The sequence below is a fragment of the Orycteropus afer genome, unplaced genomic scaffold (genome assembly GCF_000298275.1).
Source record: "Orycteropus afer afer isolate SDZICR_OR568_19922 unplaced genomic scaffold, OryAfe1.0 scaffold00632, whole genome shotgun sequence".
Classification (NCBI taxonomy): Eukaryota; Metazoa; Chordata; class Mammalia; order Tubulidentata; family Orycteropodidae; genus Orycteropus; species Orycteropus afer.
In genome coordinates, this window is record NW_006922219.1 from 650,023 (window position 1) to 666,094 (window position 16,072).

A 16,072-nucleotide genomic window follows, 5' to 3' on the forward strand; every position below is an offset into this window, starting at 1 on the left:
CCATCTTCCTTCCGAGGAGTGGCTGGTGGGTTTGAACTGCCAGCCTTCTGGTTAGCAGTCAAGTGCCTTAGGCACTATGCTACCAGAGCTCCCTGAGGTAGAATTGCTGTTGTTGTTGTTATGTGCCATCGAGTCAGACCCAACTCATAGTGACCCCTCCTTGGGTTTCCGAGGCAGTATCACTGTGGAAGTAGATTGCCCCATCTTCCTTCTGAGGAGTGGCTGGTGGGTATGAAGTGCCCCTCTTGTGGTTAACAACCAAATGCCTTATGCACTACGCCACCAGAGCTCCTTGAGGTAGTATTAGAACATCTAATATGTGACACAGATTAACACTGGGCTCTGAAAATAACTTGATGCCTCCAATCGATGTCTTCATAAATTTCCCAGATGACTGATAAAACCATTGATTAGTACATGTTAGTTTATTTTGCTTCTTAAACTAAATCAAATATGGATGTTTGTCATCATCAAGGTTATTATGAAAATAAACTTATATATGATATTTTCCAAATTAAAAAATCCATTTTTTTCATAAGAAATACTTGTGAATAAGAGTTTTTTTTTACACATATCACTTCCACCATCACCACCTGGCATAAATCTACTTTGCCTATCCCACGTTAAAATGGGAAACACAATCAATTGGAGCTAGCCACCTTATACACAGACATAGTGACTAAAGGACAACTTATTTTAGAGTAAAATTTTGAAAACTCTTAACTTTTGTAGCTGTAATCCATATATAAGCTAGAGTTTACTATCACTTTTAAAACCTACAAATAATTGATCCAATCTTATCCAATGGATTATAAAACTAAGATAAAAACTAACCTGTAGAAATTCCTTTCATTCCTAATGTGTTACCGTGATATAATCCAATTTGGATTCTTTCTCTCTGCTGAATTTTTTTCCTTTTCTTTCATTGCCTTTATAAATCACAATATAGGTACACTAATATAAGATACAGTCCATGTCCTGAATCCATCCTCCAAGGAATGCTCATGTATATAACCAAGATTTTACCAAATAATAGGGGCCGCATGAAATGGTCACATGACACAAACTTCACAAAATGCGAAAACATAGTTTCTTTCTGCCACTATGAAAATCTTACTATCTGGGATACTTCATGTAGCCCTCCAGGCTCTCACCATCTAAAGAGCTTTCTTCTTTTGTTTTTCAAGCTTATCGATGTATAATTTGAACAATATAAAATCTGCCCATTTTAAGTGCACACTTCAATGAGCTTTGGCAAATGTATAATTGTATAAACAGCACCATAATGAATATATAGAATAATTACTCTCCTAAGTAATTTCTTGTCCTTTTGCAGTCAAATATCTCCTTCTATACACAGTCTCAGACAAGTATCGATTAGAAACTATTGATAACTATAGCTATTTCCAGAGTTTCATACAAATGTAATCATCAGTATATAATTTTTGAGTTTAGCTTCTTTCACTCAGCATGTTTTTGAAATTTAGCATGTCGTTGCATGTATCAGTAGGTCCTTTTCACTGCTGGCTCAAATCCAGCTGTATAAATATACCACAATTTATCCATTTTTCTGATGATAAGATTTTGGAACTATTTTCAATATTGGGCTGTTATGAATAATGCTACTATAAAAATTAATGTACAAGTGTTTGTGTGTCAGATGTTTTCATTCAACTTAGATAAATACCTAAGAATGGGGCTGATATGGTAGATGTGTTTAACTTTAGGGCTTGTTTTCAAGCGGCTGTACCATTTTGCATTTCAAATAGCAGTGTGTGTACTCTACATAATGACTAATAGTTGGTACTTCTTTATGCTTTTAGCTTTTCAAGTGGATTTATAGTTATATATCTCGTTGTGGTTTAATTTGTATTTCCTCAATGATTGGTGATGTTATCCACTTTTTCATGTGCTCCTCAAGTAATTTATACGTTTTATGAATTTTCTGTTCAAATATTTGATCATTGTTAATGGTTGTTTGTCTTATAATTGTTTAGTTTTAACTGTTACTTAGGTATTTTGGACTCAAGTTCTGGATCGAAAAAATGTTTTGCAAAAGTTTTCTATTAGTCTGTGGTATGCCTTTCATTTATTTGTTTTTAATGGTGCCTTTCAAAGAACTAGTTTTTTAAGTTGCATGAAGTCCAGCATACTGTTTCTATAAATAAACTTGTTGATATTTTAATTGGGATCCCATTGAGTTTGTAGACCAATTTGGGAAGAATCAACACCTTGGAATACAGAATCTCCCAGGAATAGAGTATATATCTCCATTTATTTATATCATCTTAATTTCTCTCAGAAGTATTTGAAGTTTCATCGTACATATCTCATCCATATTTTGCTAAATTCATCCCTCAGTCTTTCATAATTTTGGATACCACTGTAAATGACATAGATATACAACAGATTTTTTTTAATTGACCTTTTAACCTGTGACTGTACTAAGTGCCCTTTTTAATTCAAGTCTCTTTGTAACAGATTACACTTTGTAACAGATTACATTTTCTAAGTACATGATGATGCCTTCCATAAAGACATTTTTATTTCGTTCTCTACAATTGTTTTGCCTTTTATTTGATATTCTTGTCTTGTTCCACTGCTTTGTATTTCCAGGATGATGTAGAATGGAAGTACTGAGAAATAAAATCCCTGCCTTGGTCTTGATCTTAAGAGGAAATCATCCAGGCTTTCACAATTAGTTAATGTCAGCTATAAGTTTTTCATAGATTTTCTTTATCAACTTTAGAATGTTTCCTTCTATTTTCAGTTTACTAAGAGTGTTTATCATGAAAGAGTGTGAAATTTTGCCCAATGCTTTTTCTATATCTCTTGAGGTGATTTTATGGCTTTTTTTTTTTTTAATTGTATTGATCCAGTGAGTGTCAGTGATGGATTTTCATATGTTAAACCAACTATGTCCCTGAGAAAAAATACCCTACTTTATCATCATCCTTTCTGGATTCAGCTGAATTTAATTTGCTAATATTTTGTGAAGGAGCTCTCATAGCATAGTGCCTAAGGCACTTGACTGCTCATCAGAAGGTTAGTGGTTCAAAGCCACCAGTCACTCCTCGGAAGGAAGGTTGGACAATCTACTTCCATAGTGATACCACCTCAGAAAGCCAAGGAGGGATCGCTATGACTCGGGTCTGACTCCATTGCACATAACAACAACACGACAATATTTTTTGAAGGGATTTTGTGTGTTAATCATGAGTTACAGATATTAAAACCAACACCAAACACACTGCCATTAGTCGAACTCGACTCATAACATTTGCTGTTTTCATTCAGTTTCTTCTACTGTTGGTATTTATCCATGTCTTGATCCTTCCCTTCTAAGCTCAGGGTCCAGAATTATCTTCTGTATCTGTTTCAATTGGTTTCTTGTTCTTTGTTGTTGAGGGTCTGTGTGGCTTTCTGCCTATTCAGCCATCATGGAAGAAGACCCAAAACTAGGTCTTGACATGATGGAAACTTTTGGCTGAAATTCAGGCCAGCGCATCTTCCTTTAAAAGACTCCATTTTGGATTTTTAAATGCAGCTTCTGTCATACAAAGTAGCCTGTGACTTTGGCAAAATCTCATCTTAGGAAAATGGTACCAATGCCCTAAAACAAGTAATTTTATATAAGAAATGTAATGTTTGCTGTTAGCAATGTGTGATGTAACACAAAAATCATTCAGCTGGGATAATGGTTAATTATGTGACCTTACTTGTCAGCTGATTCTCCGAAAGTGCCCCATACGTAGCCCACTTAAAAAAGATTTTTTTTTTTCTACCCTATACCTGGATCCTCACAAATCCCTGTATTTCCCATAACCTTATTCTAGCTCACTCTTCAACTCTTTAAATGTGAACCATCTACACATATTTTAGCTGTAACCTTCTGCTTGTGGTTTCTGAAACTAATCAGCTCTCTAATGCTTTAGTGAATTGCTTTCATTTTGTATTCCTTGATTTGAACTGTACTTTCATTTCCACAATAAACTTTATAATTTTCCTTTTAACAGAACATTAGTGTCTTTCAACTCTTGCACATTTTGGTTCCAGAAGTGGGATCCAAGGGAACATCTCCTGTGGCCCATCCTTCAAACTTCTGGGGAATTCAAGCTTGCCCAGTGGAACAATTAGGATTCTGTGACCTCAATGTATTTTGGGGGACACTTCATTGACTGACCTCTCAGATTGAACCTCCATGTCAGTGTGTTGAGATTCTCCAGTGGATAGTGCAATGCATTTTTCTTTCTTTCTTTGTCTCATATTTGACTCACCTGTGTTAGGCTAGGTTCTCTAGAGAAGGAAAACAAGTACAGCTTATATACATATAGAGAGAAATTCATCTTGGGAAAATGGTTCACACACTTATAGAAGCTGGCAAGTCCCAAGTTCTTGGATCAAACATCAAGCTGGAGGATTTTCGTGACTCATGAAGCTGCAGTGGTTGAGAGCTCAAGGTTGACAGGCAGTATACCAGCTGTTGACTCCAACAAATGATGAATCCAAGATCTCCAGGCCAAATGGTGGATTGTTTGCTCATGGACAGTTGTAGGCAGCACAACAGGATCCCAATCCACAGAAGAGTGTCTCTTTCCCCAGGATGTACATAAATATATTGGTAGCAGGCCACACTCCTAGGGAAATTCCCTTTCAGGGGATTTGCTGCTCAAAACATATATATCCGATCCCATCATGGGAATAACCCACATCACAACTGCTTAAACCACACAGAATTGTGGTCCAGCCAAGTTGACACACAGCTCCAACTACTGCACTCAGGTTTGGTTCACAAAATAGCTACTGTGGAGGTGGGTGTAGAGACACTCATTGTTGGTATTTTGGAGGCTGCTATGAAGTTTCTGAGCCTTCATGACGTGCTTCAACTCTGAAAAGCCAAAAGTTACACTCTTCACCAACTCTGAGAAACTGAAAGAATGTTCCCAGTCAGCCTCTTAAGTATTTCTGTGGGTATGATTATTTCCTACAAGTCTTTCAGGTGTGTATATTCTGTAATTCCTGTAACTTGAATCCTCACAGGATCTGAGGGGTTTTTAAATTCTTGTAAAAACAAAAATCAAACTCACTGCCATTGAGTCATATCCAGCTAATAGCAACCCCTTCTTGGATTTCTTAGGTGGTATCTCTATGGAAGTAGATTACCCAATCTTCCTTCTGAGGAGTGGCTGGTGGGCTTGTACTGGCAGCCTTCTGGTTAGCAATCAAATGCCTTAAGCACTATGCCACCAGAGCTCCCAAATTCTTTTAAGTGGTGATATTTGTTTATAGTTCTCTTGAGAGTCTCATCTTCTATTGCAAGAGATTACCTTCCATGTCTTGAGAAACCTCATTTTTCTATGATGTGTCTTGAGAAAGTTCTGCATATTTTTCTATGTGTAGGGAACGCCAGTTCTAAGGGCAACAAGAGGGAGCCTCACTCTGAGACACCTGCTAATTTATGAATAAGTATTTCAGTCTTCAGACCATTACCTTTCTGTCTGGTTGAAATTCTCTCAAAAAGGAGAGTGTGGGAGAATCTGTGGCCACTTTCGGCATCTCCTGATCTTTTTAAATTGATTTTCATGTCAGCAAAAAATAAAGTAAAATAACAGGTCATGAATAAACAAACTAAGTAGCATACCATTAAACAATAATATAGTAAGACTTCCAAAAGAGTTCAATAATAATTTTAAATACCTCTCAGTTAGAAACACTGGTATAATTTAGGCACAAGTCTCCAGCAAGCAGAATTAATCAAGGTAAAAAAAAAAAAGAACTCAAAAGTTCTAGTGTAAGAGTTCAACATCCTTGATAACTAAACCTGGATTTCCTCTTCCAGTATGCTGGTTTGTGGTTCATCTTCAAAGTAAGTTAAAACTTCAAATACCACTTTTTAAAAATATCGAGTCGTTATTTGTATTGTTCTCTTTAAGAATTTTTATTTGTTCCCTTGTTTAATATTTAGTTTTGGTCAAAGTTTCTGAATTAAATCCCTCCATCTGAGAATTTTGTATATTAATAAGTTTATCTAAGAACTAATTTTTCTGCAGTGAATTATTGTATATATTTAAGAAGCTAGATTCCTTGTTTTATGTGATATTGTATAAGCCTGGTAAAATTATATGGTTTCTTTTTTTTTTCATTTTGTTTCTGAGTCTCTGTATTTTTTCAGAATGCCGTGATTGACATTTGTTGGGTTTTCCATTCATGAAACAATCTTTTATGGTAAAAAGTAAAAAACTAGCAGACAAATAGGTGCTTTTTGTGAGTTGAACTTTCAACAACTACATAGAGAAAAATTGAATATAAACTGGTCTCTTGAAAAAGTATGCCTCTATTAAAAAGTGATTATTTATTTTAATTAATATAACAAGGCTAAAAATGATAAATTGCTCTAATTTGTTTCTCTAAAGGATCCTATAAAGACAGAATTATGAAAATACAATAATTTCTTATCTCCAGATGATATTATTAAATAGATTATAATTGTGGTAGTGAAGGTTATGTGTCAACATAGCTACATAGCTGGGCCTGGTTTTGAGTGGCTGGACATCTGGATGTAGTTATTCCCCATGATGAGATTGATAATCAACTCTATAGTGGAATCTACTAGAGCAACTGAGTAGCTGCCTTAGGATGTGATCTGCTTCCAGTACATAAGGAGAAATTTTGAGAAAGGTCTCTGCAACTTTTTGGCATGCTTGGAACTGCATGTAGCTGAGTCTTCAGTCAGCAGCTTGCCATATTTCTGCCACTCTTGGTACTGTCTCTGGACTTGAACTAGTTGCTTGCTGTGTTGTGTGATAATATTGAGACTGCCATTTTATTTGTTGACCTTGGGCTTGTTACGGTCAGGAGCCAGCAGCTCTCTGATTGAAGAGACACCTCTAGCTCCTAAGGGCCAGGAGAGAGAGGCAGAGCTGAAGCCTAAGGTTGAGGGGTTTTCACCCTGCCACTAGAGCTGGCACTCTGAACTCAGATATCTAGCCTCCTAAACTGTAAGAAAATGGACTTCTGTTTTTTTAAAGCCATGCATTTGTGGTATTTCTGTTGGAGTGACACTAGGTAACCAAATAGGTGCCATCAAATCAGTTCTGACTCACAGTGACCCTATATACAACAGAGAAAACACTGCCAGGTCTTGTGATATCTTCTCAAGCTTTATTACTCTTGATCCCATTTTTTGCAGTCACTATGTCAATCTGTATCATTGAGGGTTTTCATCTTTTTTGCTGACTCTCTACTTTACCAAGAATGATGTCCTGCCCCAGGGACTGATCCTTCCTAATAACATATAATATTATTATAATACAGAAGCTATAATACAGAAGCAGTATTGTATCGGTAATAATTATTGTTCGTTTCTGTAGAGTTGATTTTGACTCATGGTAACCCTTTGTGTACAGATTAAAAATGCTCCAAAGGTTTTCAAGGATGTGACCTTTTTTAAACACATTATCAAACCTGTCTTCTGAGGTGCCCCTGGGGAATTTCAAATGGCCAACTTTTGGCTAGTAGTTGAGTGCTAAACCATTCACACCCCCAAGTGATGTCATTAAAGTTTTTTCAATTATCTCAAACATGTCCCTTCAACAGAGAATTAAATTCAGAATTATTTGTTACATTTACTTGTCATGTGTGTTTTCTTTTCTTGACCTGTTTTTTCCTTTCATGATTTTGACACTTTACAAGATGACAGGTTACTCATTATGGAGTATGTCCCTCCAATTGGGTTAGTTTTATTTTTCAGATTGCGTGCCTTTTGTAGAAATGGTACAGATATGATGAGGTAATCTTGCCATTGTTTTCTATCAGGTGATATATATCAATTTGCCCTATCATTGCAAACATGAATAATAGCCAAAAAAATCTTGCAGATGATAAAGAAAGAGAATTTATAACAAATATACCACTGCATGGAATTTTAAATTTCAAGAGTTCTTAGAAGGATATGATAAGTAATAAATCATAAAGGTTAGAAAATCAATGGGACAGATCACAGAGTCTAGAAACAGACACACACAAATATGAGCATATTATTTATGCCACAGGTGAAACTGAAAACAAAAATATTGACCTCTTCATCACTCAATATGAAAAAAAGTAAGAAGAAGATTTCTAGATTAAATTTAAAAAGTAGAACAATAGAACATTTTTTGAAATAATAGTTTGAGATATAATTCACCTTCCATGAAATTCACCCTTTTAATGTATACGATTTGATGATTTTTAGAATATTCACAAGAGTTGTGCAACCATCATCACTATTTAATTTTAGAATATTTTATATTTTTATATTATTATGGAAACAGAATATTACATCTTCTTCCCATGAAAATTGGGGATGATGTTAATGTTTCATATTTATGGGACATGGTTTTCCATGTGGTGGTATATTTTTCACATATATTTGCAAAATGCATGTGGCTGAGATTCAGCAGCTTTTAAGGGTGATGTATAGCTCCAACTCTGCAGTCAGAATGACTGGATTCAACTCGTACCTCTACCACTAACAAATTTGCAACCTTCAACAAGTTGCATATGATATTTCTGCCCTAATTTCTTCATCTGTATAAGTTGGATAATAAAAGTAGTTTACCTTATAGTATTGATGTTCCTGAGTCATACAAAGAGTTAGTACATTTAGGTTCTAATCAAAAAGTCGGAGGTTTGTGATCACACATTGGCACCCTGGAAGACCTGGCAATCTATTTCTGAAGAATTCCAAAAAAAACCCAAACTCACTGCCATTGAGGCTATTGAACTCATAACGACTATCCTTAGGTTTCTGAGGCGGTATCTCTATGGGTAGATTGCCCAATCTTTCTTCCCAGGAGTGGCTAGTGGCTTTGGACCACCAGCCTTCTAGTTAGCAGTCAAATGTCTTAGGCACTATGCCACTGAAAACTCTATGGAGCACAGTTTTACTCTGATACATATGAGGTTGTCATGAGTTGGAGTTGACTCAATGACAATTGATATGATATACCTTATAATATTACATTGTTGTTGTTGTTGTTGTTGTTATGTTCCATCAAGTTGGACCCTACTCATAGTGACCCCTCCTTGGGTTTCTGAGGCAGTATCACTACAGAAGAAGATTGTCCAACCTTCCTTCTGAGATACTATTACAGCAGGAATTTAAAAAGTCAGTTTATAGAAAGAGTTTTAAATAGTATGCAACTCATATTGTCATCTTGAGGGAAGAAGAGTGAAGAAAAACCAGACTCAAAGACACAATTGGTCAAAAGGACTAATGGGTTACAACCTCCACAAGCCAGAGACCAAAAAGAACTGAATTGTGTTTGGCTACCTGCTAGCTGCTCTTATTAAGACCACAGAAGATTCTGGATAGAATGGGAGAAAAATGTAGAACAAAATTCAAAGCCATAAAAAATCACAGACTTACTGGTCTGATAGAGACTGGTGGAACCCCAGAGACTGTGGCCTCTAGAAACTCTTCAAACCTGAAATTGAACTTTCCTTGAAGCCAAACAACAGACAGGCCCATAAAGTGAACATAACACTTGTGAGGAGTGTAATCCTCAGAATAATCAATAACATGAGACCAAATGGGCAGCATTTGACGAAAAATAAATCTCAGAAAGCAGGAAGGGGCAGGAAAGAAGGACGAATGGAAACAGGGAACCCAGGAAAGAAGTGGGAAGAGTGCTGTTACATTGAGGGTGTGAAAACTAATGCTACAAAACATAATGTATATAAATTATTGAATGGAAAGCTAATCTATTCTGTAAGTTTTCATCCATACCACAATTATTTGTTTTAAAAAAGAAAGAAATAGTATATTAGAAGTGTTTGCTCCTATTATTAAAAGAAAGAAAGAAAGAAAAACCCACTGCCATTGCGTCCATTCCAACTCATAGCCACCCCCATTGGGTTTCTGATGCTGTAAATCTTTATGGAGGTAGATTGCCTCATTTTCCTCCTGAGAAGCAGCTGGTGGGTTTGAACCACCAACATACTGGTTTTATCTTGTAAGCAGCCAAAGACCTTTCCCACTGCACCACCAGAGCCCCTTGCTCTTATTATTAGGGGACAGCATTTCAGAACCAATATCTGAAGCAAGTATGTAAAATCAAATGGAATTAGACAAAGAGTTAGGGTGTAAAAGATAAATCAGATGAATTTGGCTGTAATTAGGACTGAAGCTTTGGCAACATCTGCAGTGGAAAGGAATGTGCTAGGCCAAAGCAAACCCAAGCCCCAATACGTCAGTTGGCAGCTTCCTCCAGGTGTCAGGCCCTGATGAGACAGCCTGATAAGACAACCGAAGTGACAGAACCCACCCAGGCTGGCAAGTCCCATGCAATGACAAACTTCCTCCTGTGAAGCCCCCTCATGCTAATTAAGTGCAGACCCATGCTAACAGCTAATTGGACCCTGCCATTTCCTTAGAGGACCCTGTCATTTCCTTGGTGTCCCCAGTTAGGTCCTCTCTGTGTCTATAAAAATCCATGCCCCCTGCCCGGGGGTGTGACTTCTCTGGCCCTGATGCTAGGGCACGAGAACCTCGCCCAGGAGTGCTAATAAACTGCTTCTCTGAAACAACTCCGTGTCCTGGTGTCTTGGCAGCTCTGCATTACATTTGGTGCCGAAACCCGGGAAGAGGAGTAGAACTTGAGGGAATTCTAACTCACCTTCTCCCTCTTCCCTCTGGACCAGGGAATTCCAGCCCCCTGCTTCCACCACTGGTAAGTCACATCTTACCCTTTACTCAATGCCCACTGGAGGACATACATTTTGTATTCTGTTGTCCTCCATCCTGTGGGCCATTTTAATTTTTTGGCTCTGGACGACGAACCAGTGCCTACTACCAGACGGTTTGAACTGGTTTTGTTGTAATTTGTCTGCGTCTGACTGAGAGGTTGTGTGAATGTTTCTGTGATGCTCCAAGATCTAGGTTGCAGAGCCTGAGTGGGCCCTCAGTTGATTTCCATGTGAAGTCAGATTGGCATAATGATGTGGCTCTGCCCTCCGCTCCAGGGTTTATATGGAGACTCCTTAGCCAAAGACTCACTTAAATCCCCGAGAGGGGAGTGGACAACTGGGCATATGACTGGTCCTTGGGACATGTCTCCAGTGTGATTACTTTTGGGGAATTGACTTGCCGGAGTCTGGGTGGGCCCTCAGTTGATTTCTGTGTGAAGTCAGATCAGCATAATGGTGTGGCTCTTCTCTCCACTCCGGGGTTTATACGGAGACACCTTAGCCAAAGACTCACTCAAATCCCTGAGAGGGGAGCAGACAACTAGGCATTTGACTAGTTCTTGGGACTTGTCTCCAATGTGACTGCTTTCCTTTTGTAATATCTCCTGTGTGATTATTTTTGGAGAGTTGACTTGCCCAAAGGTCTGAGTTTTGTCCCAGAGTTTTGTACATCATTGGCACTGGGTTCCAGGAACCCCAGAAAAATCGTGGTACCACATCAGAAATTCCTCATGGTCCGGGAGTCTGGTTGGTCGGGGATGCCTGACATCCTACCTCCCCTAAGGGTGTACCCCTCGTTTGACTGTCTAGTGTCACGTGCAAAATAGTCTGGCTGGCATAGGGTTCTGGTGGCCCTATCCTGTTGCCATAGGGCTCTGGTGGCCCTATCTGAAAAACTCAGAACCAATGGGTAATCGTAACTCCAAAATCGATCCAACAACCCCTCTGGGGTGTTTATTAGCAAACCTCAAGACCTTGTTACTAGACCAGGACATCTGTCCCAAACACCTCATCTTTTACTCCACCACGGCATGGCCCCAATACACACTGGACAATGGCTCCTGTTGGCCAGAGCACAGGACTTTTGACTAATATCCTTACAGACTTAGACAATTTTTGCTGATGCACAGGCAAATGGCTGGAAGTCCCCTATGTCCAAGCCTTCTTTTGTTTGTGCTCCCGACCCTGATTGTGTAAGAAATGTAATACCACCCAGATTCTCCTTGCCTGCGAAAACCCCAAACCTCGTAAACCCATGCCTCTCTCCCCCTTAGAAACCAACCCAACCGTCTCCTCTTCCTCCCTTTTGGACCCACTGGAAAGCCTGTCCCTACCCCCCAGACCCCTCCTTATGCTGAAGCACAACCCCCTCTCCCCCAGATAGCACCACTATCCCTTCCCCTTACCCCGACAGCCCCCTGTCCTCCCATCTCACCCACCTCCCCAGACGCCTCCTCCTCCATCTTTCCCACCCTTCCCTCTCCTGTGAGCCATCACACCCGCTCCCAACAACTTCTTTGCCCCCTGCACGAAGTTGCTGGGTCTGAAGGAATTGTACACATTCACACCCCCTTCTCCCTGGCTGATTTGTCCCAAATTGAAAAATGCTTAGGCTCTTTTTCTAATGACCCTACTACTTACATCAAAGAGTTCCGATACCTCTCTCAGACCTATGATTTAACTTGGCATGACATATATGTCATCCTCTCCTCTACCCTCCTCCCAGACGAAAAAGATAGAGTCCTTAGTGCCGCCCGAGAACATGCTGACCAAACCCACCTAACAGATAACTCCATGCCCGTCAGAGCAGACGCTATTCCAGTGCAAAACCCAGGCTGGGAGTACCAGCCTGACACCCAGTCTGGATGGACTTGGAGAGCCCGCAGAGATAAAATGTTCCAATGCCTCCTGTCAGGCATACAAGCTGTCTTTCATAAAGCAGTTAACTTTAACAAACTCCGAGAGATTACCCAACTTCCGGATGAGAACCCAGCCACCTTCCTGAACTGATTAACTGAAGCCCTTAGTCAATTTACCTGCCTAGACCCCTCCTCTCTGGCTGGGGCCACGATCCTAGCCACTCATTTCATAACCCAGTCAGCTTCTGACATTAGAAAGAAATTAAAGAAAGCTGAAGAGGAACCCCAAACTCCCATCAGAGACTTAGTAAACATGGCCTTTAAAGTCTTTAATACCTGGGAGGAGAAAGCGGAGGCAGATAGGGAAGCCAGGACCCTCCAGAAGGCCACCTTGCAGGCCAATGCCTTTCTAGTGGCCCTGAGGCCAGCACATAGTGACAGAAGACCTCCTTCCTTGGCGGCTCCCTGATCCTTCTTCAAGTGTGGTAAGGAAAGGCACTGGGCCAGATCCTGCCCTCAGCCCTGACTGGCCCCTGGCCTATGTCCAGCGTGTGGTTTAAAAGGACATTGGAATAGTGACTGTCCCTCTGTGTCAGAGCATGGAAGGCCATCCTCCCCATCCACTAATCCTCTGTCGACAGTCTTGGGCCTGGTCACTGACGACTGAAGGAGCCTGGACTCAACAACCCCGATCACTCTCGCTGAGCCCAGGGTCACTATCAAGGTAGCAGGTAAGTCAATCTCCTTTTTGATTGATACGGGGGCTACCTATTCTGTACTCTCCTCCTTCTCGGGACCATGTTTCCCTTCCTCAGTCTCTGTTATGGGAATTAACGGGCAACCCTCAAACCCCCCCACAACAGACCCCATCACCTGTTTAGTAGATAACAAAATTCTTTCACACTCATTTCTTATTATACCAACCTGCCCTACCCCCCTTTTAGGGTGAGATTTCCTCGCAAAAATTAAAACCATTCTCACTTGGGCTCAAGATCACTCTGCCTCTCTCCTGCTATCACTAACTGCTACCTCCCTGCAAGCACCAGCTTTCCCCATGCCCCCTGACCTTGTTGATCCATGCATGTGGGATACTTCTTCCCCATCCATCGCCTCTCATCACCCCCCTGTTATGGTAAATTTAAAGGATCCCACACAGTTTCCATCCAAACCCCAATTTCCCATCTCTCGCACACACCGACTTGGCCTGAAATCTCTTATACAGCACTTCTTATCTAAAGGACTCTTAATCCCCACCCAATCCCCATGCAATACCCCTATTTTATCAGTAAAGAAACCTAATGGGTCCTACTGACTAGTCCAAGACCTTCATCTTATTAACAGTGCCATAGTTCCCCTGCATCCCGTTGTCCCTAACCCCTATACCTTACTCTCCAAGATTCCCCCTACTACCACTCATTTTTCTGTTTTAGATCTCAAGGATGCTTTTTTCACAATCCCCTTAGACCCCAGGTGTTACAACCTTTTTGCCTTCACTTGGGAAGATCGTGACACTCACACCTCCTCCCAACTCACATGGACAGTGCTCCCACAAGGATTCAGGGATAGTCCAACTCACTTCGGACAGGCACTGGCCAGAGACGTACTAGACTTCAACCTCTCCCCATCCGTTATCTTACAATATGTCGATGACCTTCTCCTATGTAGCCCCTCCTTAGAACAGTTGACTACACACACTGCCACTCTTTTAAACTTCCTAGCAAAAAAGGGGTACCGGGTTTCACCCTCTAAAGTCCAGTTATCTACTCCCTCTGTCATTTACCTTGGCCTTAAACTAACACCCACCGCCCGGGAACTCACCCTGGATAGAAAGCAAGTACCCCCTACCTCTGCCGACCAAATCCTATCATTCCTTGGACTAGTTGTGTTCTTTAGACATTGGATCCCTAACTTTTCCCTTCTGGCTAAGCCCCTCTATGATGCAGCCAAGGACACACCCATTGGTCCCCTCCAATCAGCACAACTCATTAAGGCTGCCTTCACCACCCTGAAAAATCACCTTTTACAATCTCCACCTTTTCATCTCCCCAATCCTACCAAACCTTTCTCTTTATTCACCGATGAACGTCAAGGGATGGCTCTAGGAGTTCTTACCCAACCTCATGATCCCTTCCTCTCTCCAGTGGCCTACCTATCCAAACGTCTAAATCCCACAGTACAAGGATGGCAACCCTGCTTGAGAGCACTAGTGACAGTGGCAGTTCTTACACAGGAAGCATTCAAACTAACCCTCCACTGCCCTCTTCATGTGTTTTCCTCACACAGAATAAAAGACCTATTATCTCACCGTTCCCTTTCCCTCCTATCCCCATCTCATCTCCAACTTTTCCACCTTACTTTTATAGAGAATCCCAATGTTCATTTAGCCCAGTCTCCACTCCTCAACCCAGCCACATTGCTACCAACTCATGACCCACCACACTCCCACTCTTGCACAGAAATTCTAGACACTTTACCTACATCTCCTAACTCCTTATATGACCAGCCCCTAACCCACCCGGATATCACCTTCTTTGTTGACGGCAGCTCTGCCATAGACTCCCATGGATGACGTAGGGCAGCATATGCCGTTGTCACCCTGACTGACGTTGTAGAAGCCCACACCCTCCCTGAAGGCACCTCATCTCAGAAAGCCAGCTAGTCACCCTCACGAAGGCCTTACAATTAGCAAAGGGATGGGCAGCTAATATTTACATGGACTTCAAGTACGCATTCCTTTTAGCACACTGTCACAGCCCAGTATGGGAACAACGAGGGTTTCTAACAGCCAAAGTTTCCCCCATAATTAACACCAAGCTCATTCTCCAACTCCTAAATGCCCTCCAACTACCATTCAAAGTAGCCATTATACATTGTAAAGGACATCAAACTGACAGTTCTTTGGTCACCCAAGGTAACAACAAGGCAGATTCCACAGCCCGGAACCTCACCAGGGACTCTCCGAACCCACCAACCCCCATCCTATGCCTCTCACTCCCCTCCATCCATCTGCAGTAACCCCCTGAGGAATTGTCACACTGGGAAACAAAAGGAAGGAATCGCTCCCCAGAAGGATGGTTCTTCCTTCATAACAGACTCATTCTTCCTGACTCCCAAGTAGAGCCCCTTGCCCGCATGCTTCATAATTCCCTCCACATAGGAACCAAAGCCCTGAAACATTTCCTACAACCTCTTTTCATGTTGCCCTTACTCAACACCTCTATTGAATCTGTCCATTCTACCTGTACTGTTTGTGTATCCACAAGTCCCCAGGGAAACTGTAAACCAACCTTCCCCACTCATCAGATGAGAGGACATCTACCTGGTCAGGACTGGCAAATCAATTTCACTCATATGTCATCTCACAAGTCTTTCAAATACCTTTTTACACTTATAGACACCCTAACTGGGTGGCTGGAAGCCTTCCCCACAAAGAATGAAACTGCAGCTACAGCAGCCAATATCTTAATAACTCACATCATCCCTTG

The 16,072-nt window shown here is 40.9% G+C and overlaps 1 protein-coding gene across 1 annotated transcript in view; it reads left to right on the top strand.

Annotated features, from left to right (window-relative positions):
- Positions 1-12,738, top strand: part of LOC103210637 (olfactory receptor 2J3-like) — a 16,120-nt gene extending 3,382 nt beyond the window's left edge. The window contains exon 2 of the mRNA XM_007956548.2: positions 12,003-12,738. Coding sequence (XP_007954739.1) covers positions 12,003-12,738 — 736 coding nt within the window. The remainder of the gene's footprint in view (positions 1-12,002) is intronic.
- The last annotated feature ends 3,334 nt before the right edge of the window (positions 12,739-16,072 follow it).